The sequence below is a fragment of the Lutra lutra genome, chromosome 9 (assembly GCF_902655055.1).
Source record: "Lutra lutra chromosome 9, mLutLut1.2, whole genome shotgun sequence".
Taxonomy (NCBI): Eukaryota; Metazoa; Chordata; class Mammalia; order Carnivora; family Mustelidae; genus Lutra; species Lutra lutra.
Genome location: NC_062286.1, coordinates 106,474,323 through 106,499,119, shown reverse-complemented (window position 1 = coordinate 106,499,119; position 24,797 = coordinate 106,474,323). Strand labels below are relative to the sequence as shown.

The window sequence follows — 24,797 nt, the reverse complement described above, 5'->3', positions numbered from 1 at the left end:
TTAAAAACCCTTATGGGCTGGGCACCTGGGTGGCTCAGTGGGTTGAGCCTCTGCCTTCGGCTCAGGTCATGATCTCAGGGTCCCTCAGGGTCCTGGGATTGAGCCCCCTAATCGGGCTCTGCTCAGTAGGGAGCCTACTTCCCCCTCTCTCTCTGCCTGCCTCTCTGCCTACTTGTGACCTCTCTCTCTTTCTGTCAAACAAGTAAATAAAATTAAAACAAAACAAAACAACACTTAAGAGCTGACCACAATTCATGCTTACAATAAAATCCAAACTCTTTATCCTGATGATGCTAGGCGGGTGTCAGTGGTTCTCATACTTTTTGGTCTCAGGATTCTTACACTCCTATTTTGAGAAACACAGGGAAGTTTTGTTTATAGGGGTTTTCTCTCTTGTTATTTATTAGAGTAGAAATGAAAGCAAAGAAAAAAATTATGTATTATGTGTTTAAAAATAAATAAATTTGGGACTCTTGGGGTGTCTTAGTCGATTAAGCGTCTGCCATCAGCTCAGGTCATGATCCCAGGATCCTGGGATCAAGTTCTCCATCCGGGTCTCTGCTCAGTGGGGAGCCTGCTTCTCCCACTAACGCTATCCCTGCTTGTTCGTGCTCTCGCTCTCTGACAAATAAATAAAATCTTTTAAACAAATGTATGTATATATGTATGTATGTATGTTTGTTTATTTCGGGTCGAATTATGTGACGGAAATCCCGTCTCCCAGACAGGTAGCTGGGAAAAGAAAGATATTTTAATAGCCCTTTTCGGATTATTGTGAATATTCTTTGCTGCCTTATCAAAATTTGAATGTTAGTTTTTTTAAAGGTTAATTGCCATGTGAAATCTGAAGCTATCAGTGAACTTGTTGTACTTCTGTTACACTGAAATCCATTGTTCTGTCTTGTACTTCAAATGGACCATTTTTTCCCCCTCTGCCTGATTTTGTAATGTAATTGCACTGTTATTAGAAAACATTGGTTCAGTGAGTTATGCAAATTTCTCAAATGTTATGTTTCATTATACAGTATTTTAAAATTACATTCATTTAATATCATCACCAATCTCATCAGAAACAGTCTTTTTTTTTTTTTTTAAAGATTTTATTTATTTATTTGGCAGACAGAGATCACAAGTAGGCAGAGAGGCAGGCAGAGAGAGAGAGAAGGGGAAGCAGGCTCCCCACTGCCCAGAGAGCCTGATGTGGGGCTCGATCCCAGGACCCCGGGATCATGACCTGAGCTGAAGGCAGAGGCTTTAACCCACTGAGCCACCCAGGCGCCCCTCATCAGAAACAGTCTTAAAGTAAGTGTTGGGAAGCTATCAAACTCAAACTCATGGTGGTATAATCAAGATTTCTGAAATTTTAATTTCCTTAAATGTTTGAATTTTATCATTGGCAGTAGGTTTTTTTGTTTTGTTTTGTTTTGTTTGAAGTGACACTCTCACTTTATTCATTTTTGAGAAGATGTCAGCTAGATATTTAAGTATCATAAAGCATATTTGGCAAATTTTCTCCAGTACAATGGTATTCCATGAAGAAAGTGGTTCGTTCAGCTCTAACACAAACAATTGCATGAGTTATTTTTTTCTCAAGGCAACCATTCTATCTCTGTTTCACTATATATGCTTTAGGGGTACTTCCCATTTCATCACAAAGAATATTAAAAAGATATATGCTCAAGGGTCAAGGTTTAATTAATTCCAACAGTTTTTACTGCTGCATCTCCCAGAGATTCCCCCACGAAACAGTACATTGACTATGGCAAAGGAAGGAACAGTAGCTAATCTCCATTCATCGAAGCTGTTTTACCACTGTTGCTAAATCCTCCAGTTCCCCAGGTGTGGGCAGGGAGGAATGGGAAGAGAAAGGCAATTTGACAGGTCCTTCAGTGCAGTCTGAAGGCTGTTCCCTTTGGCTGTTCGGGACCCACTGGAGTGATCTTCACTTCAGGTGGCTTAGGAACCAGCAGCATCAACAGTGATAAGAGTCGCAGAGCCAGGCTATGGACCAGTTCTTTTTGAGCTTCTGGAGCGAACTCTCCCTCTTCTGATTTGGAGCAGATGGCTCCTCTCATGAGGGCTTTTGGTTATGCACTACCAATGTTATTAGGAGGTTTCAGAGGGCCGCAGTCTCTTCTACCTACTTCAGATATTTAACTGGTTCATTTCAAAACTGCTTAAAATGCTTCATACCTTAAAGTCATGCATACTTTTAACAACAGGCACAGAACAACATATTAACCTTATCCCACCTTCCAAAAAAATACATCTTATAGCCATTTTAAGTTACTTGGAAATCCAAGTTATTTTTATTTTTTTTTGCTAGCGCACAATTCAAACCATTGCTTTATAACAGTTTGTTAATGTTATCAACCCTACTTATGATTTTTAAAATCATTGCTGGTGGTAAAAGTTTCCTTTATTAACATGCAAGAGACTTTGCAGCCATGGAGAAGGTATTGATATTACCGTCTTCATTTATTCTTACTCCAATGTTCTAAGAGAATATATAGACAGAAGTTGAGAATTCTTTATTTTTGGTGGAAAAAAATCAAATACTATTTTAGTTCTTCTTGGTAAAGGATGATATGGAAATGCACACGTGTAAAAAGTGCACTTTTCTACTTGTGCTCATGCTCTGCAGTAATCCTGTTGTGACATTGCCCATCCTGGCACTGTGGTTTGTTTGCCACGTAGGTGTGAGTTTCCAGACTGTTCATATACTGCGCCCTGTACACACAAGCCTGTTTTATTACTTTGTTTGAAGATTGGGTGTGTCTAATGTAGTGGAAATTTATCCATTCAGTGTTAAGTACAGACAAAATGCATTTCAAAGCAAAAGTCTCTGTAATTATCTATTTTTTTAGATTATTCATATGACTGCTTTCTTCTTTTCATGTGAATTGCTGAGAATTTATTATCCCTTCCAGTTCATTAAATCACAAAATTCTCTACTGGTGCTATAAATAAATACGCCAGACCATGAATTGAGACTAGTTGATAAAGGCAGCTTTGTCCTAGTAACTGGGTCTTGCTTGCATATTCTAACTTTGAATATGTGACTATCTGTACTACGGTAAGTTTTAGACTTCTGATGAAGCAAAGCCTTGCTTTAGACACATGTGGGGACTTGCTTTAAGTAGAGCTTTAGAATTGTCAGTTGACCTAGCTGCAAGATGAATGCAATATTACAAAACCACATTTGTGCTTAGACATGTTCAAGAGAGCCTCGGGACACATTTAAAAGATGTCTAGGTTCTTTACCATTGTACCTCACATAAACCTGCAGCTCAGGCAGCTAAAAACATCATAGACCTCAGTTTCAGACCATTTTAAACCCAGAATCAGTTGCACTCCATGAATGCACTGTAGGGTTCTAGATGGACTTGGATGTGTTGGTCACAGTCCTCCCTGTTAGACAGTGATTGGAAGCCAGGTGTGGGTGTGGTGCTGTTAGCTCTTATTGGGAGATGTGGAGATGGAGCCCTCAGAGAACTCCGACTCATTAGACCACGTAGGGCAGGAGGAAATGTGAGAGAGTGCTGCATGGAGAGTCTCTAAGCACCAGGAAATCTTCCTTGTTGAGGGGTTGTGGGGTGCATTATGAAGGATGGGTAGGCTTCTGGTAGGTAGAATTGCCAGGAAGAAGGAGTAGTGAGGATGGCAAAAGGCAACAGGCTCATTTGCAGTATGGGAATAGTCTTGTTTGCTAGGTGAGCTCATGAAGAGGACAAGATAAAGAGCTCACAGCCAGGTCATGGCAATTCAAAATGCATTGCAAACCATGTGAGAAAGGTGAAAGAGAATTTCTTTTCTTCCTGGATGGACTCTTGGTCTGCCGTCCTATCATGCTGGTGGAGCAGGAGAGACTGAGCCATCCTTGTTTCACATTGTACCTCTTCAGGAAGAGTGGCACAGAGTAGTTGGTTAAAACGTGGCCACACACCACCTACTAAATATTCCTTTTTGTTTCCCTTTTGATGCTATCTTTTACATTTAAGAAAAAAATTAAGGATTTTTATTTATTTATTTGACAGACAACGATCACAAGCAGGCAGAGAGGCTGGCAGAGAGAGAGAGGAGGAAGCAGGCTCCCCACTGAGCAGAGAGCCCAATGCGATGTGGGGCAGATCCCAGGACCCTGGGATCATGACCTGAGCCGAAGGCAGAGGCTTTAACCTGCTGAGCCACCCAGGCACCTCTGTCTTTTACATTTTATGAGAGAGTTTTACCTTAAATGCTGATATCAACCAAGGCTCCTCTACTGAATTCCTGGTGGATCCATGGCCTTGCTGTGGCAAGCTAGTAAAATGCTTATGCAGAGCTCTAACGCCTGTAAATTGTAATCACCATTTTCAGAGACTGCTTTTCCTTTGGTTTCAGTTATCATCATTACCGTAGACCTTGAATAGGTCCATGTAGCTCTCAACTATGGTGAAATGGTGGTTCTGTTATTTAAAAACAAAACAAAACAAAAAACAGTTGAATTGCCACTTGTTGAGGATATATTTAGATTTATATATTTATTAACCTTTAATCTGCTCTTTATAGTTAAGGTATACACATAAATACTGTCTGCCTGTTGTTTTATGATGCAGAAATTAGGGAAACCCGAATTTAAAAACATTTTTATGAATACTTTTGACTTTCTAAGTGAGACTCATTTGAGCATTATTTTATGAGCAATTAAATTATCTTATTCTATACCTCTGGGCAGTTCAAGTACTGACCTACTTACATAGTAGCTCTTAATTAAAAAAAGAAATGCTTGCTGAATATATATTAGAATTTGAATTTTCGTTTGAAATGCCTTATTTTCTTAGTTCTGGCATATGCAGTGAAATTAAGTACAGAACTGTCTCAACTTTTATTCTGATGACGGCAGCATGAGGGATGGAAGCAACAAGGGGGTACTTTATCAATGCCAGATAATTATTTTCTGCAGCAAATGGAAGCCGTCTCTGAATGTTACTTGGTGTTGACATAGTTAAGGTTTTGCCAACCTTTATAGGACAGCGTGCCTTTATATTGTGTCCTTCACAACAGTCATGGGGCATTGTATACTTTAAAGCTAATTAAAAGTAGCATAAAACCTATTTTTTAAATTTGGATTTAGAACAGATTTTACTTTGAGTTTTTGCCAGAAGTTGGTTGCTATAATAATCTTTTGTCACAGGTTTCTAATTCTGCTTGAATTTTTTGTTAGGAAACATTTTTGTGACTTAGTTTAGAACTGTATGTGCCTTTTTCATTTTCATTTGATAGTCTCTACTCCAGAAAAGTTAGGTTAGAGATTGGGTGTGAAGATGCCTTGTATAACTTCACATGTATTTGTATTTTCCCATAGCACGATTTCTCTCAGTGGAGCGGATTTCTTATTTTTAGATCTTGCACTGTTTGCTTAATATAACTATATTTCATGCTAGTCACGTACATTGTAAAAGGGAAAGAAGGCATTTCATTATTAGAGATCCTTGTGGATGTGTTTATGATGATGACCAAATCGTAAAATTGTTAACTATTTTTTTTCCTACATGATTTTGTTAAAATAAGAAATAAAAGCCCCCACCCCCACCTCCCCTGGCCTTGCCTTTACCAAACCTATACTGTTCACTTTACAGTGATAAAAATTTTAACCTAAGATAATGCATATCATTACTTAAGATGTTTTAGGACGTAGTTGGTGCATTGATAGGAGAGCACTATTCATTTCTAAGCATTCTGTAGTGATAAAGGGCACAACATATATATTTAGATGACTTGTGTTTGGTAAACTTTTTTTCTTTAATAGAGCTTTTTAAATAAGAGTTGTGGATGTTGGGAGAAATTAATCTGTGACATTTATGCCATTTATACACTGTCTGGTGGTTTGAGCACATTTCCCATTGACTCATTCCATGTGCTTATTGGAAAAGGATTACTTGCCCAAATAGAGCAAGGGATTCTTTAGTTAAGTTTAATTAACCCTTAATGAAGAAGGGCTTTGGCTTTTATCTTAATGATCTGATTGTGGAAATGTTTTTGGGTATTCCTAATATCGGGGAAAAAAACAGCACCTGCTAAAGTAAGGAAAAAAAAATCAGTGAAAAAAATGTTTCTCTTTGACTAGCACACAGTTTTCTTCTATCAACTGAAGCCACCAACCAGCCTGGAGAAGGCAACAGCAAAGTTACTCCATTCTAGCATTTCCAGTGGAATTAATGTCCCCTGTTGGATCAGTATAGTCTCCCTTCTAGCCTTCTTAGAGGTGACTTTCTGAAGCCTGATTTTAGTTTTCTTTGGAAAAATTGTTTTTTAGGTACCTAGGTGAAAGTCATACATGTAATGGGATCATTGTATTATGGTAATAATATTTTTGCCTCTTAAACTGACATTTTAATATAGATTCTATTTGAAAATAAGGAGTCATTTAGCTCCAGGTTTAATCTATATATAGTGTTGTTATAAGTTAATCTTTGATTGACTGATAAAATATCCTTAGTGAATATTACCCAGAGAATTAATAGGCTTCTGTTAGTCAAGTTTATGTACATGTATAATTGTGTGCCATGAGAAAATATTAGAAATGCATTGTATTAATACTGGAACTCTTACCAATGGAAATTCTCATTTTGGAATTTCCATCTAGACTTTCTACTGTATCATCGGTTGTTGTTGTTGTAGCAGTCTCAATTGAGAACTATGATTATATGCTTTATCAAATGACTATTTGATAAAAGCTCAATTATTCTAATGTAGTTGAGTCAGAATTCTGAGCTGCCATCTTGCCTGATTAAGGGAGTAATTAACCAATCTAAAGAAGAGAGCCCTTTCTTTCTGTTGAATTATATATCTTCAACCTTATGTCACTGACCGTAAGGAGCCATCGGTTGTAAGACATGCTATTATTTATGTTCCAAGAAGAAAGGGAAGAAAAGGTCCTAGTACTTGTACTCATGAGATGCCATCAATTATAAGATAAACCCAATTTCAGAGATGTTAAAATGGGGGAGAGGGTAATAATCAATAAAATATGGCACATTTGTATGTACATAGTTTTTTGTTGGGTATTGGTTATAATCATAATATGGAAATGTAAAGAAAACTATGTTAAATAAATCAGTATTCCTGCCACACACACAGATTCTTTAATCCTAGAAAACTAGAATTGGAAAAAAAGAAGAGATTATGTAGTCAACACTTTTACACAAGAGGAAATTTCCTAGGAGATCATCTAGAGTATATAAAAATTAGCAATTTTTGTTTAGTATCCCATACAAGTGCATATGACAAGTGCATACAACAGAGCTTATAAGCATCAAATATCATGTTAAATACCATACAAAATTTTTTAAAGAATCATTTTTCCTTCCTTCAGAGAACAGTCAAATTCAACCTTTGGGCATATTTCCCAAGTTTAAAGTACAGTTTAATGTTAATGGGAACTCTGTGTGATGAAGAGGAAATGACTTAGTCAAACTGTCCATGAGCCTCATCCTTCCAGCCAGCACTGGGGTATGCCAGGCCCAGTTACTTGTGTTGCTTATCACTCTTGGTGCCACAATTAAAACTAGGTCATTGTTGAAAGAGGCCAAGTTGACTTGATAGTGTAGACTAGTAGTAGTAGTAGTAGTCTACTAATAGTAGTAGTCTACTAGTGTAGACTCTGTGCTCTGTAGATGGACAGCTTGCAGCTTTGGGCTCTCAGAAAGTGGGTACAGCAGAGCATCTGCTCTCAGTTTCAGTCAAGCAGACAATGCCTAGAGTAGGGGTTTCAGGTGCAGGGTTGCGCATCAGGTGGGGACCTGATCACAGTATGCGACACACATCATAGTGATTGGATCTCACCTGCAAAATTCCAGCAAGATCCTCAGCAACCTCTTGGCCTGTGAGTAAGGCCAGAGCAAGCCTGCAGATGGGATGAAAGGTCAGTAGTTTCAAAGCCTGAAAGATTATAAAGGGAGGGAGCCAGTTTAATCTTTGGGTTTTGTTGTTTTGGAAGATTGTATCACAAATATTTCCCACTTTGGGTACAATTGTTACTAATAGTGAAAGCTTACCTTTGAAAAGTGTTTTCAACTTTTATCAAAATGTTTTCACAAACATGTAATCTTGCCTTCACAGTAAACCTGAGAGGGTTGAATGGGTATAATTATCCCATTTGGCAGATGAATAAAACAAGGCTTCTGGATATTAAGTAACCTCTTAAGGTCACTTTTTGTTGGCTGTTGGTCTTTTTCACTATACCATGCTGCCAATGCTTGACCCCATATTTATTTCTAAATTTAGAAAGCACCTAGCCTATTTTCCAGCAGCTCTTGCTATCTTAAGAACTGCCAACATTTTGTTGCTTACCTTTTTTACTTCCTTAATCACAAACATAATTTCTGCTCAGTATTGAAAAGTAAACAAAAACAAAACACTATTCCATCGTGATTACCAGGTTAAATTAAAATTACTCTCCTCTCTGATGGTCTGTTAGTAATTTTTGGAAGTGATACTCATTTCCACAGTCTACCCCGACTTGTTTAAGCCTCAGTTAACCTCGCTCTGTAGCTGTTTAGGTAACTTGTGGTAAACCATACACAAGTCCAGACAAGAACTTCAAAATCAGAGCAAGTTAAACAAGACTTGCCAGCATTGTTAGTTGTTGACATAGGATTTGTTAGTATAAATCACAAGTGCCCGGTTTTTCCAACTTTGGTTTTACCTGGCAAGCCCCTTCTGTTCTTGAGCAGCTTCCTCATTACTGTTAGGCATTTACGTTCCTTCCGTTACAGTTCCTCTCCATGTCTTTCCAGAAAGTGTCCTAGAATTCTTCCTGCAGGGTGCAGAGTATATATGTTCACGGTTTTCTTATCTGTACATTTTGCATATATTTTTGTCTTCTAAAGTAGATCAGAAGTATGAAGATAAAGCATTATGTAAAAATGTGGGGTAATTAACTGTGGATGGAAATTAGAGTCAGTGGAACAGACAAAATTAGGCAGCCAATCTGGAAATCTGCGTTCTAGTCCAGCCATCGCCCCACTGCTTAACCATTCACAAACCCCTTCTGGACACCTACTCGCTTTATCTGTTGACAGAGTTGTATTAAGTAATTTTTAGATTCCCTTTCTTTTCTGAACCTCATTCAAGTCTCTGTGCTGAATATACAGGATTCTCCTAAACAAAGAGGGATTCCTGGCAGACCTTCCAGTGGTGAAAAAGATGATCTAAGTGAGCTTAAATTCAGATAATCTTGTTGTTATTGGAAATTGAATGAAAAGAGATAAAGGTGGTTGAACTTTCTGACAATTGTAGAAATCATCAGAAACCCACAGTGACTAGCTAACCTCAAGTTTGGTTCTTGGTCTTGCTCACTTTTGTATGCTAGTCACCAGCACGCTATAAGATCATGATGTTGAATTTTAGGTACAGGTTTCCCCTACTATCCAAAGTACAGTGTACCTGTGAAACCTTTTATAAGCCAAAATGGCATAAAGAAGGAATTACCATTAGTTTATCAGGGAAAAATTTTGAGTTTTCCCAGACCTGAAAAACAGCGTCTCTTTGGCTTTTCTGGTACTTTAGGACCTATCTTCCTAATGGGTGCACAGAGTAAACCAAGGTAAAGCATAGATGCTGTGGTAATGGTATGGCAGCTTGATGCTGAGTGTAGTTCCTGGGAAAGGAGCTTGGTGGTGCCACTTTTCTCGGGATGTGTGCTGCCTCTAATGGCTCCCTGCAAAACATGCTGAATGCTATTTTTGCTTTTTCCTTTTTTTTCATGAAAGCAAAAATTCTTTGGGTTTCCTTTAGCTAGTGAAAACAGATATTAATGTAGGTCTTTCATAAAAGCAAAGTGCATAACATGAACTTTCAGAAAGTGAGGGATACATATGTACTTTCATAAAAGATCAATGGGCTTCTTGACCAATTTAATTCATTAGGGCAGATTAACCACGTCTCATAACAGCTTTAAAATTCAGGAAGTCTGGGACCGGACGCCTGGGAGGCCCAGTCAGTCAGGCGTCTCCTTCAGCTCAGGTCACGATCCCAGGGTCCTGAGATAGAGTTCCTCGTCGGTCATCCTTGCTCAGAGAGGAGTCTGCTTCTACCTGTCCCTCTGCCTTCTTCCCCTGCTTGTGCTGTCTCGCTTGCTCGCTCTCAGACAATAAATAAAATTAAAAAAAAAAAATTCAGGAGACGTAAGAAAAAATGATACAATGCTAGTTGAAAAGAATTATTAGAATGAAATACAAAAATACATTTTGGGTTGGTATCCTTTATTTATCCACCCTTCAACCTAATGGGGGATGTTTTTGCGTTGCAGATTCAATAGATGGAATTTTAACTCTATGTTTAATTTCAGGGAGGGAAAGAAACCATGATTTGTATTTAATGAAATAGCCTATAGATACGTAAGCAGAGAGGAAAGTGATATAAATATTTTGTGTATTCAAATCAATCATAAATCTTCATAGTATTTCATTGTGTTCTGGGTCATGGATTACTCTGAAAGACAGATGATAACTGTGGCTCTACTTCCCAGAAAAATAAATGCACACTCCCAGTTGTGTATGCCATTTGTTGATGCAACCATTGCCTTCTTCCCCTTAGTCCCAAGTTCTTGATAGAAAAGTTACCCTGGAATGTTAAACCTTGAAAGCTATTAGAAATCATCTAAACTAGTACTACTTAAACTGTGCTTGTGAAATCAGTGGAATGAATCAAGACCAACATTAAAAAGAAAAGAGAAAAATAGGATAGAAAATATCTGTGCTATCATAACGGGCTAAGAGTTCTGTTTTGTGAACCATCTTAACATTTATGGGTGCGTCTGGTGGCGTGCACGTGTGCTTGTACTGAGTCCAGATATAAAATGCATTTTTTTTTTTTTTTTTAATTTGGCAGACAGAGATCACAAGTAGACAGAGAGGCAGGCAGAGAGAGAGAGAGGAGGAAGCTGGCTCCCTGCTAAGCAGAGAGCCTGATGCGGGGCTCGATCCCAGGACCCTGGGATCATGACCCGAGCCGAAGGCAGAGGCTTTAACCCACTGAGCCACCCAGGCGCCCCAAAATGCATTTCTTAACTGAGGATTGAAGGTAAAGATTGAGAAACACTCAGCTGTTCTAGAGAACCTGTTCATATTGTAGCTGAGGAACTTGATGCCCTTAAAGGCTAAATGATTTGTCAGACTCCCCTCCCCTTCAACACACACATACAATTAATTTTTGGTGGCTGAGCCAGTACTAAACCACATTCCTCGATTACTAGTTTTGCTGTTCCACAATACTAAGTTTTCGAAATAGAATTGTGAAGTAGATTATTTCAAAATATTAAGTGGTCATCTGTTTCACACTTGGCATTCATTAATCCTTTATTTTTCCCACTAAAATGACCTCTGTCTTTGTCCTATAAAATAATCATGAGCCTGAGCTGCTTTTCCAGAGTTTGAAAAATATTTCGAGGCCTTTCTGTTGGCTCTCCACACACCTGAATCCTAGAATTTTGACACTTAGGGCCTAATCAGAAGAATTTTAGAATAAGACACCAAGGTTAAGTTTTATGACCAAACCAAATTAATTATTTTGAATTATTTCTACATTCAGTTGATAACTAAATGCAAAATGCAGCTCCAGCTTTTGATACTGGATCACTGGGAGACCTTGTAGCCTTCTTTATTTTAATCTGACAGGAGGCTTTCTCAAATTTGAATGTCATACAGATTGCCTAGAGGGTCTTGTTAAAATGCACTTCTGGGGGTGCCGGGGTGGCTCAATGGGTTAAAACCTCTGCCTTCAGCTCACATGATCCCAGGGTCTTGGGATCGAGCCCCTCATTGGGCTCTCCGCTTGGCAAGAAGCCTGCTTCTTCCTCTCTCTCTCTGCCTGCCTCTCTGCCTACTTATGATCTCTGTCAAATAAGTAAATAAAATCTTTAAAAAAAAAAAAATGCACTTCTCATCCAGAATCTGGAGGAGTTTCTGGATTTCTAACAGACTGTCTGGAGGTGCCGCTGCTTCTAGTAGCAAGGGCTTGATGTTACCTTTTAAACCATGGTAGGAAAATAAAGCTTTCAAGAAGCTTTCCATGTCTTGATTTTTATTAACATTTTCATGCTTTTCAAATGGGCTACAAAAATTAAAATGTCATTTAAATTTTAATTGTATTACTTTTTGTATTTAAGAACATACCTTTAAAAGAGCCATACTCATCAACCCCCACATTTCATGAGTGACAGTGGCCCTCTGTGCAGTGTTGTTCTAGGGGATTCAGAATGAGCAGTGCTTCATGTAAATAGAATGTTCAAGCTTTTCCACAGAACTTAATTTTCCAAATACCCAAAACCTTGAATTTCAGGAAGAACATTTTCTAAAATATTATATAATTTTCTTAAGCTATCGTGTGCACTTGTTGTTCTAATGATGTAAGAGCAGTGGTTGTTCAAGATTTTCTTGGAAAAAGGTGTTGAACTGCATGTGAAATGAATAAAAGCCACAACGCCTTCTTAAGTTCTTGCATCTGCTTTTTGTGCTTTGACTATTTTGTCTGTCCAGATGACAATTATTAGTAGTAAAGCAGCTCATTTCCCTTTGCAATCTAATTGGTCGCTATCTGACCTGAAAGTCAGGTATGTTTGGACTAATCCTGATCAGAAGGACCTCCCTGCTGTGGGGGCTTTCTAAGGAGGTTGGTGTCTGGAAGTTCAGTAGCAGTTGAGCAGGAGAGAAATCTTTTGGTTTTATCCATATCCTGGGTAATCAGCTCAAATAGAACACATGTGCTCCTTCTTTATACCTTTCACTGCATGCTTTTTAAAAACTGGTCTACTAGATCTCTCTCTGTAACATTGTGTGATTTGAAAGGATCTGTAGCCCTGTGATTGGGAACACACAATAATTGTAATAAATAAGCAGCACTTCAGGGTCCTTCTAAAATGGGGATGAATAACCTTGTGGAAAAGACCGTTGGTTCTCTTACACAGTCAGTCCTGTCCTGGCTTTGCAGTTTTAAGCGTGATAATGAAGACAATAAAGAGGATATTCCTTGGCTCAGTGTCATGATTTAGGGTCCAGGGATTAAAAGTTTGATTTCAGTGTGTTCTCTTCAGATTATTAGTTATAATAACCATCAGAGTGCCTCGTAGAGCCCTCGCTTGGTCAGGCAGTCATTATTCTGACGACTCCTGGGCTATAAGCAGGACTGTGGCCATGAAGACTGCCTTAGGTGAAGGGCTGGGGGGACAGGGAGCAAATGGCTGCTGTACTGAAACAAATGAGAGTAATCCAGGTAGAGGGTGAGATTCAGTCTCCTCATTAGTCCGTCTTTAGAAATAAATAAGCATGTGTGGCACCCGTAGCAGGTGTTTTGTTTTTTCTTGCTCATCAAAGGCTAGAAATTGTTGGGGGATTCACCTGCATGAAAACCATATACATAGTAGTATATGTTCTTCTGATTCAAAGGAGGGAGAACCTGTTTGCATTTTTAACTAAGCAGCGTCAGAACATTTATCATTTTGAATAGCCTTATTACTGGTTTTGTGTTAGAAGTTGTGGATTATATTCTTTAAAATCATGACAAGTTAAATGTAGCCATAACATTTAGGCTGGATTTTGAGATCCTGAGCAGGGCCCATCTGACCTATTTTTAGTGAATTATAATTTTAAATGCCGATTAGCAGATTTGTGTAATTTGAATCTTACTTTTTATGTCTAAAATCTGTCTGTTTCAGTGCGGCTAAACCTACTGGTATAATCTTAGTCTAATTTAAAAGTATTTTCCGGTCTGGGACTCCTGTCAAAGATCATCATAGGAACTAGAAAATGTTGGGAGGTAAAACGAACACATGACCTCATCTCTCTTATTTTGCACTGGAACATAACTTGCATTCAAAGGACTGCAAAAAGAAAAACAATATTCCTTTCCATTAAGCTGTAGTAAGTGTGTTATTTGGTATGGTTTTGCTATAATAATCCCTTTTAGAGGGAAGAAAGGAGGATTTTGTTTGAAGTATTTGAAACTAAATGCTGCCAGGATAAAGATTTTACTAGAAATACAGAGTAGATATCAGTCCCTACCCTCTGTTAATCGATCCTGCTTGTTTAACTGGGGAAATAAAAAATGTACATCTACTGAAGAGATGTCTGTGAGCCCAAACTGTTCCTTTCCTGTTTGCAGATCTATTTCATAGGTTGTTTATTTTATTTAAATATACAGTAATACAGGAGACAACAGAATGCAACTGCTGTTCCTTTAACATCAGAGCTATGCACGTTACAATAGGTGTCACTGTTTTGCTTGGTCCAATCATGATTGGTGACTTCAGCTATTGGCTCCGAGCACTGGCTGTCTGACTCCATCTGCAGGGCTGTAATACCTACTCTCCTCCGATCCATTCACCACACAACTTCAGCCGGCTGAACAGACTCGCAGGGCTCCAGCACATCTTGCTAACCTAATTCAGAAAACAAGCGCTACGGCTCTCTGCCTGTCATCTTCGCTCAGTCTAGCATTTTTCAGGTGATCTAGGAAACTGGGTTATTTTTATGAGCAAATAAGAGAAATAGGAATCATGATGGAGATGTATTTTGCAGACCCAGTTCTGGATAAAACTTAAAGCCAGTTTCTATTCAACATAGTGAAAAGGTCACCTTGTCCGGCTGAGAAAAGAAGCAAAATAGCAGCTTGTTGGTTTCTGTTAACATCTTGGCTCGTGCCAGCCTCTTTCCCTTGATGTGCGCACCAGTTTGGGATATCTAGCTGTAAAGAGAGACATACTGTACTCATGGTAGATGACAAGGAAAAGAACATGAAATGTCTCACCTTCTTCTTGATGCTTCCAGAGACGGTAAAGAATAGGTCCAAGAAAAGCTCAAAGAAGACAAATAGTGGCGGTGGCGGCGGCGGCGGCAGCAGCAGCAGCAGCAGCAGCAGCAGCAGCAAGTTGCCCCCAGTTTGTTATGAAATAATTACCTTGAAGACTAAAAAGAAGAAGAAGATGGCTGCTGATATATTCCCTCGTAAAAAACCAGCCAACTCCAGCAGCACCACTGTCCAGCAGTACCACCAGCAGAATCTCAGTAACAACAACCTCATTCCAGCCCCAAACTGGCAGGGTCTCTATCCCACCATTAGAGAAAGGTAAGTTCCTAGCCAGCATATTTACTTTAAAAGTTTTCCTGTGTTGAAGTTTCTGCTTTTGCACAACCTATAATGTATTTTAACATAAATCTGTGTTTCCTCTTTTCCCAGAAGCTTTATTGGTAATGGAAAACTGCCTTGTATCTTTTCCAAAACAGTACAGCTGTTTTTTCCTCTTAGATAAAAATGTTTTTGCAAGCTGTAACATTTAAGTGACAGGCTTGTGTCCACGGACCATGGAAGGTTTGAAGATAGAAGCCTCTTATTTGTCCTTAGTCTAATGAAAAGTTTGGATTACTTTTTGGGTTTTTGTTTTAACTCTAGTTACTTCTCATGTGTTTGCAATGATCACAAACAGTTGTTTAGTTGGAATCTTTATTTGTAGTTTAACCCTGAAGTTGCTAAACTGTTGCTTAGCTTGTGATTCTTTCCTGGGTTTTGTATGTTGGGAGAGGTATTAAAAATGCTGGCTGCTGTACATTAATGAATTGCCTCTGTTTGTAGAAATGCGGTGATGTTCAATAATGATTTGATGGCAGATGTACATTTTGTGGTTGGGCCACCAGGTGGGACTCAGCGGTTGCCAGGACACAAAGTAAGCAACAGCTGCATTACTGGTTTAGTCCTGAGATTTACAAAGAGGGACCCTCTCCATAAGCCTGAAACTTGGTTGGGGTGGGCAGCTTGCCGATGGCAGGCAGTGCGTGTTTCAGCCATCACAGAGAAGGCACAGCCTCTCCAAAGGGTCTTGGCCACGCTTGATTTTTTTTTTTTTTTCTTTGTTTCTTTCTACCCTGCTTTACATCCCACACAAAAACATGCCCTCTCAACTTTCCAGTCCTGGGAAGTTGTTGCGACAGGTTAGGAAAGTCATGTTTACTCTTCCCCTAGAAATTGGTTCGGTAAGCTTTTATTTGATTTATTTATTTTGTAATGAGGGAACTTAGACATTAATCTCTTAAAGCCTTGAGGTAATTAGCAGCCTAAAGACTGGCTTGCATGAGCATCTGATATCTTCTGCTTTCACAGCAAGATACACACTATACCTTGGCTATGAAGAAAGAGCAGGTGTAGGTGCTCCATGTCCACCAAACCTGATTGTTCAGAGTTGTTTTTCTGGGCTGATTTGCTGAAAATGCTTTCAGTTTAGTGCATGAAATAAGATTTCCCTTTCTCCACAGTATGTTTTAGCTGTTGGGAGCTCTGTGTTCCATGCAATGTTTTACGGAGAACTTGCTGAGGACAAAGATGAAATCCGTATACCAGATGTCGAACCTGCTGCTTTTCTCGCTATGCTGAAGTAAGCATCGTTCATTTGTTTAGAAAGAGTTTGTTTATGCTGTGTTTGTACTCTGCTGGTTTCTCAGTTAAATATAAGAAAGGGAGACCGATGAAGAAAGAGGGTGCTGCTTACCTTGTAAATGTTTTTGGAGAAAACTCCTGTGCATCTTTCAGGGGAAAGCATGTGGAACTGTGCGGGCATCTATAATACACCTTGGCATGGGATTTGGGAGCAAGTGACATAGATAGTGATTTGATTTTTAACGACTCACAGTCAAAGAAAAATCACTTTCTCGTGTAGGATTATCTGATTGCGCATGTTCTCTCTGACAGCATTGTGTATGAAGTCTCCAAAGACATAAATTATATTTTTGTTTCACAATTTGAGCAATTATATACCTCGTTGAAGTACGACTAGTTAAGAGATTTCTCAGTTTTTTTAGGAGTTCCTGTTTCCTCTCAGTAAATGTAAAACTTACTGTGTTAAAATAATCTGATCTTTGCCTATATGTACATGTGCATACCCTTATATAAAATCAGATACCATTTCTCAAGGATAAAGCATTTGCATTTGATGGTAGAGGAGACATTTTTGAGAGAGATGAATAGTTTTTTATAGTTTTATATGTATTTTTACAGGAAAACTTTAATAATATACAGATGTGAAGCTGTAAGATATATGCTTATTTAAAAAATAGTTTTTTGTCTCATGGGTCTTTTTTAAACTCCATTACGTGTTGACTAGCTAAATAGAGTCTACTCCTCTGATGTGCACTGCTGCTGGACAGTGGTAGTCTACTCTGTGATTAACCTGCAGTGATTATTTTAAATAACGTTTTATGATTTTTGTTAAATCCTTCTTCTAGCACACCAAGTATACACAGAGTTCAAGGTTGTCTACTGCTGTGGGGATTTAGGTTCCCTGGAAAAAACATCTTTGTTTAAAAAAAATCATTCTGTGTGTCAACAAGTTGGACGATAATTGGACAATAACCCCACAAATGGTTAAAAGGTTGCAAGATATTTATTGTCTGCTCCTACTGAAAAATACGTACTGCAGTTAGCTGTAGAACTTAAAAGTATTCAATTCTTTATTTATGTTGTAGTTTTGAAATCTAATTGCTTCTGACTGAAACTTTCACAGTGGGAAATAGGGAAATTAAAGATAAGTGAGCACGTGAAGTATCAAAAGGTAAACTAACTCACCACTTTCAAGCAACCAACAGTCAGTGACCTTTCTAATCTTTTAGAGATAAATGTACAGAAACCAGTTTTAGCTTTGTTTTTTGTTTTTTGTTTTGTTTTCTTTTCTCTTCTTTTCCGATCACGTCAGCTTTGTGTACTTGACATTTCGGTCTCAGAGGAGAACGCTAACACTAGTTCAGCATTGGGACTGCACTGCAGTCCAGTGGAGTGTTGTGTTGTTTCAGCCAGAGAGATTCATGGTGAGGAAACACGAGTAAGAATTACAGAACTACATTTCACCCGAGTCATTTGATTCACATCTTTTCTTACAAATATATCACCTAGAATATATCTCAATACAGCTTTTTAAAATTATACGTGTAGCCCACCAGCAGTGGTAAGAATCAGAAATGTAGTAAGGTGCCGTTTGCTGTCGGGCCGTAGTTGATCAAGACTGCACTGTTGCCAGGGCTGGTGGAGGCCAGGTTTTCCAGACAGCTGTGTTGTATGGCTGAGGAGCCGGTATTCCTAGAAAGGGAGTCATCAAGAGAAAGGGAAGACCGCTCACTTGACAGTTCCAGGGTCAGAGCAGTACTGAGCTTCCAGTATTTTGTGCGTGTGTCTTGACCAGTGGTATATGAAGAGAAAGAGCTTCCTGGGAGCAAAAATGAAGGTTTCATTTGTGATTGTGGACATTTTTCTTTTTGTCATCACTGTGGGCTTTTTTTTAACTTTCTTTACAAAAGCCATTGCTAATCTTTTGTTACATGTGTTTCGCTGAGTTAAAATATAGTAACTAAAGTAAAACTTCACAGCAAGTAGCTAAACACCTTAGCTTTGACTGGAAAAAATTAAAAGTTAAGTGTTATCACTATGTATTTTTCACCCATATGTAGTTCTCACTGAACTCTTGTACTCATCTGTGGCTATCTAAAAGAAGCAGATGATTTTTGCTTTTATATACCATCTTGGGAGACTGCCACCATCTCCCCAAATCACCAAGGAGTGTTTTATTTCCTGACATAGAGATACTTCACAGAATCATAAAAATAGTACATATTTGGGCTTTCTTGCTTTTGTCTTTTAATTAAATGTATTCAGAAATAATACATTCTTTAATTCTGAAGGTAGAAGAAATGTATGGGGGAGAGAAGAAAGAATTTAGAGTTTAAAAAAAAAATCCAGATACAAAGCCTATGTTGGATTCTATGTAAAGGCAACTGGAAGATAATGTTGAAATCCATATATGATAGTCTATTTAGAACTACTTGAAAAATATCTTTCTTAATCTCAGGTTTTATTTTGTGTTTAGGAAAAATTCAGGTCTTACTTGGTTAAAAGAATTAAGATGTAAATCATTGCTAATATGGTATTAAAGGCATTTGTTCCTTTTTTTTTTTTTAAGATTCTATTTATTTATTTGACAGAGATCACAAGGAGGCAGAGAGGTAGGCGGTGGGGGGAGGTGGGGGAGCAGGCTCCCTGCTGAGCACAGAGCCCCATGCAGACCTCAATCCCAGGACCCTGGGATCATGACCTGAGCTGAATGAAGGCAGAGGCTTTACCCCACTGAGCCACCTGGGTACCCCTAAAGGCATCTGTTTCTTTCTGAATATATGAAAATTTTTAAAATAAAACTATGTATATGTATTTATGTATATAGAAAGAGAGCTTTTGAAACATAAGATTATTCTTTTTTAAAAGATTTTATTTATTTATTTGAATGAGAGAGAGAAAGAGCATGAGGGGGTAGGGAGTGAAGGACTCCCTTCTCAGCAGGGAGCCAGGACATGGGGCTCTCCAGGCTCAATCTCAGGACCCCTGGATCACGACCCGAGCCAAAGACAGATGTTTAACTGACTGAGCCACCCAGGCACTCCAGAGATTATTTGATTAAATATAATATGGTGTATTTAATAGAAATTTTGCCTTTTTTGTTGTTGTTTTTTTGTTTTGTTTTTTGCTAATACTAACTCTGATACACAGTTTTTTGTTTTTTTGGTTTTGGGTTTTTTTTTTTTTTTTTTTTTTTTTCCAAACAGGTCTAGTATTAGTATCTTCTCTTTTTTGAGAAGACATTGAATGCAGGTTATAAAATAAAAGCTAGAATGGTAACACAAAGTAAATGTCTTTAATTATACAAACTTAGTGCTGAGTTGAAATACTAATAATTTATGAACATACTTCAGATGTTTCTTTAATCCCTAATTGTTTTTGTAATAACTGTCACATAAGATGATTTTTTTGGAACTAACTTGAAAGTAGTTGCATCTTTTCTTGCTAGACACGCTCATTTTGTGAAAGTTCCATTTATATGCTGGGTGCTCTCTTTCAGATATATCTATTGTGATGAAATTGACTTGGCTGCTGACACAGTGCTGGCCACTCTTTACGCTGCCAAAAAGTACATTGTCCCTCACCTCGCCAGAGCCTGCGTTAATTTCCTGGAGACCAGCCTGAGCGCCAAGAACGCCTGTGTGCTCCTCTCCCAGAGCTGTCTGTTTGAGGAGCCAGACCTGACCCAGCGTTGCTGGGAGGTGATCGATGCCCAGGCCGAGTTAGCTCTCAAGTCTGAGGGATTTTGCGATATCGACTTCCAAACTCTAGAAAGTATCCTCCGCAGGGAAACTCTGAATGCCAAAGAAATTGTGGTTTTTGAGGCAGCACTCAACTGGGCCGAAGTGGAATGCCAGCGACAAGATCTGGCTCTGAGCATTGAGAATAAGCGCAAGGTCCTGGGAAAGGCACTCTACTTGATCCGCATCCCCACCATGGCCCTGGATGATTTTGCAAATGGTGCTGCCCAGTCTGGAGTTCTGACTCTCAATGAGACCAACGACATTTTCCTCTGGTACACTGCAGCCAAAAAACCCGAGCTGCAGTTTGTGAGTAAAGCCCGCAAGGGCCTCGTTCCCCAGCGCTGTCACCGTTTCCAGTCCTGTGCCTATCGAAGCAACCAGTGGCGTTACCGGGGCCGCTGTGACAGCATCCAGTTTGCGGTTGATAAGAGAGTGTTCATTGCCGGCTTTGGGCTCTACGGCTCCAGCTGCGGCTCTGCGGAGTACAGCGCCAAGATCGAACTCAAGCGGCAGGGTGTCGTTCTGGGGCAGAACTTGAGCAAGTACTTCTCAGACGGCTCCAGCAACACCTTCCCTGTGTGGTTCGAGTACCCGGTGCAGATTGAGCCAGACACCTTCTACACAGCCAGCGTGATACTGGACGGCAATGAACTCAGCTACTTCGGACAGGAAGGCATGACGGAAGTTCAGTGTGGCAAGGTGACTGTCCAGTTCCAGTGCTCCTCAGATAGCACCAATGGCACTGGGGTGCAGGGCGGGCAGATCCCTGAACTCATATTCTATGCTTGAAAACCCCTCCCGAACCAGTGTGAGCTCTGAGGTGCACATCTGGTTCCCACTGGCTTGATGCTTAGCTCATCTGCAGAGATGTGATCAGCGCAGGTAATTTGTAATGAATGAAGCTATAGGCAGTTTCTCATTTCTTTCAGCCTTTTAATTATGTACAGGCAAAAATGCAGCATTCAGCTTCTAACTATATGCTTAAAAGAGCCAAGTTCTTATCAAGGCTTTGTGGTTTTTAGAGTTAACGTCTATACACCTGGAGAGAATTTGTGCTCTTTTCCAACTGCCCCACTGACCTCCCAGTTTTGTCCCTCTTAAAACTTTCTAGATCACCTTGAATTTCCTTTAGGGTTTTATTTTGACAAATAGAAATAAAGACTTTTAAATAATAATGAAAAGAGTTATTTTTAAAGAGAACCCCTGCCCCCCCCCCATTACAGGTAAACCTCAGTGCACAATTTTGAAAGAAGTTTTCCTTCGTAATAAGTAATAATTTAGAAAGTAGGCAATAGTTATGTTTAGCTCTTATTTTACTTCATTTTAAATATTTTACTCTGGGCATTATTTTTTCTTAAATCCTAAATTCATAAGGTTATTAAATGTTAAACACTGCAAAGTATCCATGTAAAATAGGAGAACAGGAAATTGGATATTTGCTTACTTAGGCCATGACTTCTACTACAACCAGGTTTTTATTCTTTTAGTTTAGGAGACAAACCTGTAATACAGACACGTCTTTTAGAACTAACTAAATTACACATTTTTATTGTCAATAGGGAAAAATCACAGGCCTATTAATTTAAACTAAAACAGCTTATAAAGGAAACCTAAAAAAGTCCCATTCTACCAATAGTTTCTTTAATGGCATAATAGAATACACTGTTTGAAAAAGCCAGTCTTTTCCCCACTTTGCTTCTGATCCCCACTATTTGCTTGTTTTTATGTTATACTGTATGGAATTTTTAATCCCTTTTTCCCATGAAAAGAGGACCAAACAATTCTTCAGATGTATGGAATAACCACTAGTTTTGTAGCACTACATGTTAATATAATAAGATACTTTTATTCATTGATTTTTCTTTTTTTTTTAAATTCCAAAATACACTCTACCTGATCTGCTTTGACCACATACTATCATCTTCGTTAATTATAGTTATGTCCTGTTCCTAGACTGCTAGAATTTGGCTTTTGGCCATTGTAAAGTGCCAATATATGCCTGCAGGGTTTTAAAAAAAAAAGGTCCTGAGCAATACACTTGATGGTACCTAAATATTCACTGCATCAGCATCACATCCAGCCCTCTTATTTATACATGGTTCATGCAAACAAAGGAGGGAAAAGCTCATCTCAACATTCTCCTTCAGTGATGGCTTGTGATGGTTTAGTGCCTGTGACCCTGGTAGTGTCCAATTTGTTCACTTCCAGTTGAAGTATCCATGTGTTTCTGGGCAGCTTTTCTGCTCAGTGTGATCCTGAGATGGCTTCCCCCACCACCCAGAGTGTGGTCCCTGGCCACCTCCTTCTCCTGCTCTGCAGGTCCCTAGCTGACTTGTCTGGAGCCAGGGGTTAGTCCTGGGGTGGGCGGGTGTGTGCGCGTTGTGGGCGTCCGTGTGCGTCCATGTGCATGCAAGTGTGTTTGCCGACTCAGGAATTGTCTCCTCCCTGCCTGGCCAGTGAGAGGTGGGACAGAAATGGTTCCCCTGCTGGCCCTAGCAAGGCCCTGGGAAGTGACTACCCTTATCTGATTCACTGTGCTTCTGGGCCACCTTTTCCCCCATAGACGTTGCTTTTGGCCAGCTTCCCTGGTGGAGGAGAACACTGGATTATGGGAAATGTTTTAATCATGTTTGCCATTACCTATGGCTGTTAGCATAGGTGATCAAAAGCTGTTACTGGTGATTATAGATGAGTACTCCCAGGACAACTTTCCAAAATTACCTAACAATTATTTCTTATTAGGAAGATGACAGAGAGTAGTTTTGGCAAAGTATCTATGAAATAAAGGTTATGTTTCCAATTTAAAAAATACTTCTATAAAGGATTTTGCTTCTAAATTATGATTAAACATTTCAGTAACTCAAAGCTACCATGCAAATTGGTAGGCTGTATACCTGGTTAGAAGGCACTCATTTTTAAGCCAGAGGAGAAGAAACTTGATTTAGCACTAATGTCATCATCTCAGATTGTTGAGGTGGGTCTGATAACCTTAGAGTGAAGATTGTTCATTTGGTAACATTCACTGTCAGTGTTCTGGTTAGCAAGATGCCCTCCACGTGGGTAGGGAACTGCTGTGGGGGGAAAGCTGAGGTAGATCGTGTACACTGGGGGTATGAGAGCTTGGTTTTATGTTAATTACCATTAGCTAAAAAAGAAAAGACATATCCACCACCTGATTGGCTGGTGCTGAGAGCCGTGGGTTAAATTTGAAAACTGTATTTAGAATAAGAAATTTTGTATTTTAAATCCTATTCTCCCTTTTGCATTTTCAACAACATGGAATGAAAGCTAACATGCTTGCTTTATTTTCTTTGGTAATCTCGAATTTTGTAGCTTTTAAAAACTAGAAACCATTGTTCTGACAAGGCAGGCAACTCTAGTGTATAAACACAACTTTATTAAACAGAATATTCTGTAGATGCTTATCCCAATATATCTGGCAGTCTTTGTCGTTGTTCATACTGGGGATAAAGGAGAACTAGGCTAGCGGTTCTAATGTAACATTCTTTAAGCATATCTTAATATAGTATTTAAGTAAATGGTCTAATTTCTACATAATTATTGCACTGAACTTTCTTTTTTTTTTTGTTTTTTTAAGGTGTTTAAATAAGCTTGGCTAATTCAAGACACTGGCCACTTGTGCATCAGAGTGCTTGAATTTAGTAGCTTACAGCATTATTTATGAAGGAAAAATATATAAATATGAAGTACCTCATGTTGAATGTTATTGTACTGTATTTTTAATGTAACAGTGCAGATCTTGTTAGACACATGAATGTGTATAATCATGTTAAAAGCAAATAAAAATAAAATTGGTTCATAGATTTGTTTTCCTTAGCATTTTTTTAGGTCCCTTGAAACAGTAAAAAATCAATTCTGACACTTTTGGTGCCACTACGTTTTACAGAGATGGTTTTGCAGGACTATTTGTTTGCTAAGTATTCACATATCTTTGATCCCTAAAGATGTAAAAATTTGAGGCAAAAGCATACGAGAACAATGAATATGTTAATCAATTGCATTGTTCAAAGCCTGACTGTGACGTTAATGAGAGGAAGTGAATGGGTGCATTTATATTCCCTATATGGAACCGTGCTTTGCTGGCATTCTGATGCTATAGTTGCTCACATGTCTGTGGATCTGGCTGTACTAAGGGGGTGTGGATACATCCAGCTTTAGATGTAACCTGTGCTGCTTGTTCCTGCTGTGTTATAATAGCTTAAGTCTCTGAATGAAAAAAATAAATAACTTATGGGAATTTTGAATATAATTTTTATGTGCTCAACGAGTTTTCCATTATATTTGCCCATATTGAGTAATATATACACACACATGCACATGCACACACACTTGTACATAATTCATATACATGTACATATATTTTTTTCTCTGCAGTTTTCTGTTGGTTTTATACTAGAGTTTATCATGAAACCCTATATATTTGTTTAATCACTTTATCTACTCAGCTTCTGTAGCATACCTACTCAGAGGATTTTTGGAATTATTCCAGAGAATAAAAAACTGGAAATTTCTTTCTAATCAGCTTAATTACAGATAAAACCTAAATTGCAAAGGTCTTTAATCCAGGAAAGTCAGCTGTTTTCTCTGTTGCTAGTTAAACTTAATCCCCATATGCTTGTTTTTAAT

At 38.7% G+C, this 24,797-nt stretch overlaps 1 protein-coding gene across 2 annotated transcripts in view; it reads left to right on the top strand.

Moving 5' to 3' along the window:
- Positions 1-24,420, top strand: part of BTBD3 (BTB domain containing 3) — a 35,809-nt gene extending 11,389 nt beyond the window's left edge. Inside the window, exons 2-5 of one of the 2 annotated variants that reach the window (XM_047745421.1) lie at positions 14,808-15,105; positions 15,610-15,700; positions 16,287-16,405; positions 19,907-24,420. In XM_047745421.1, the coding sequence (XP_047601377.1) occupies positions 14,963-15,105; positions 15,610-15,700; positions 16,287-16,405; positions 19,907-20,939 (1,386 nt within the window). In that variant the 5' untranslated portion in view covers positions 14,808-14,962 and the 3' untranslated portion in view covers positions 20,940-24,420. Of the gene's footprint in view, positions 1-14,181; positions 15,106-15,609; positions 15,701-16,286; positions 16,406-19,906 lie in introns of both variants that reach the window. The other variant, XM_047745420.1, reaches the window with a different exon arrangement.
- Positions 24,421-24,797: the final 377 nt, after the last annotated feature.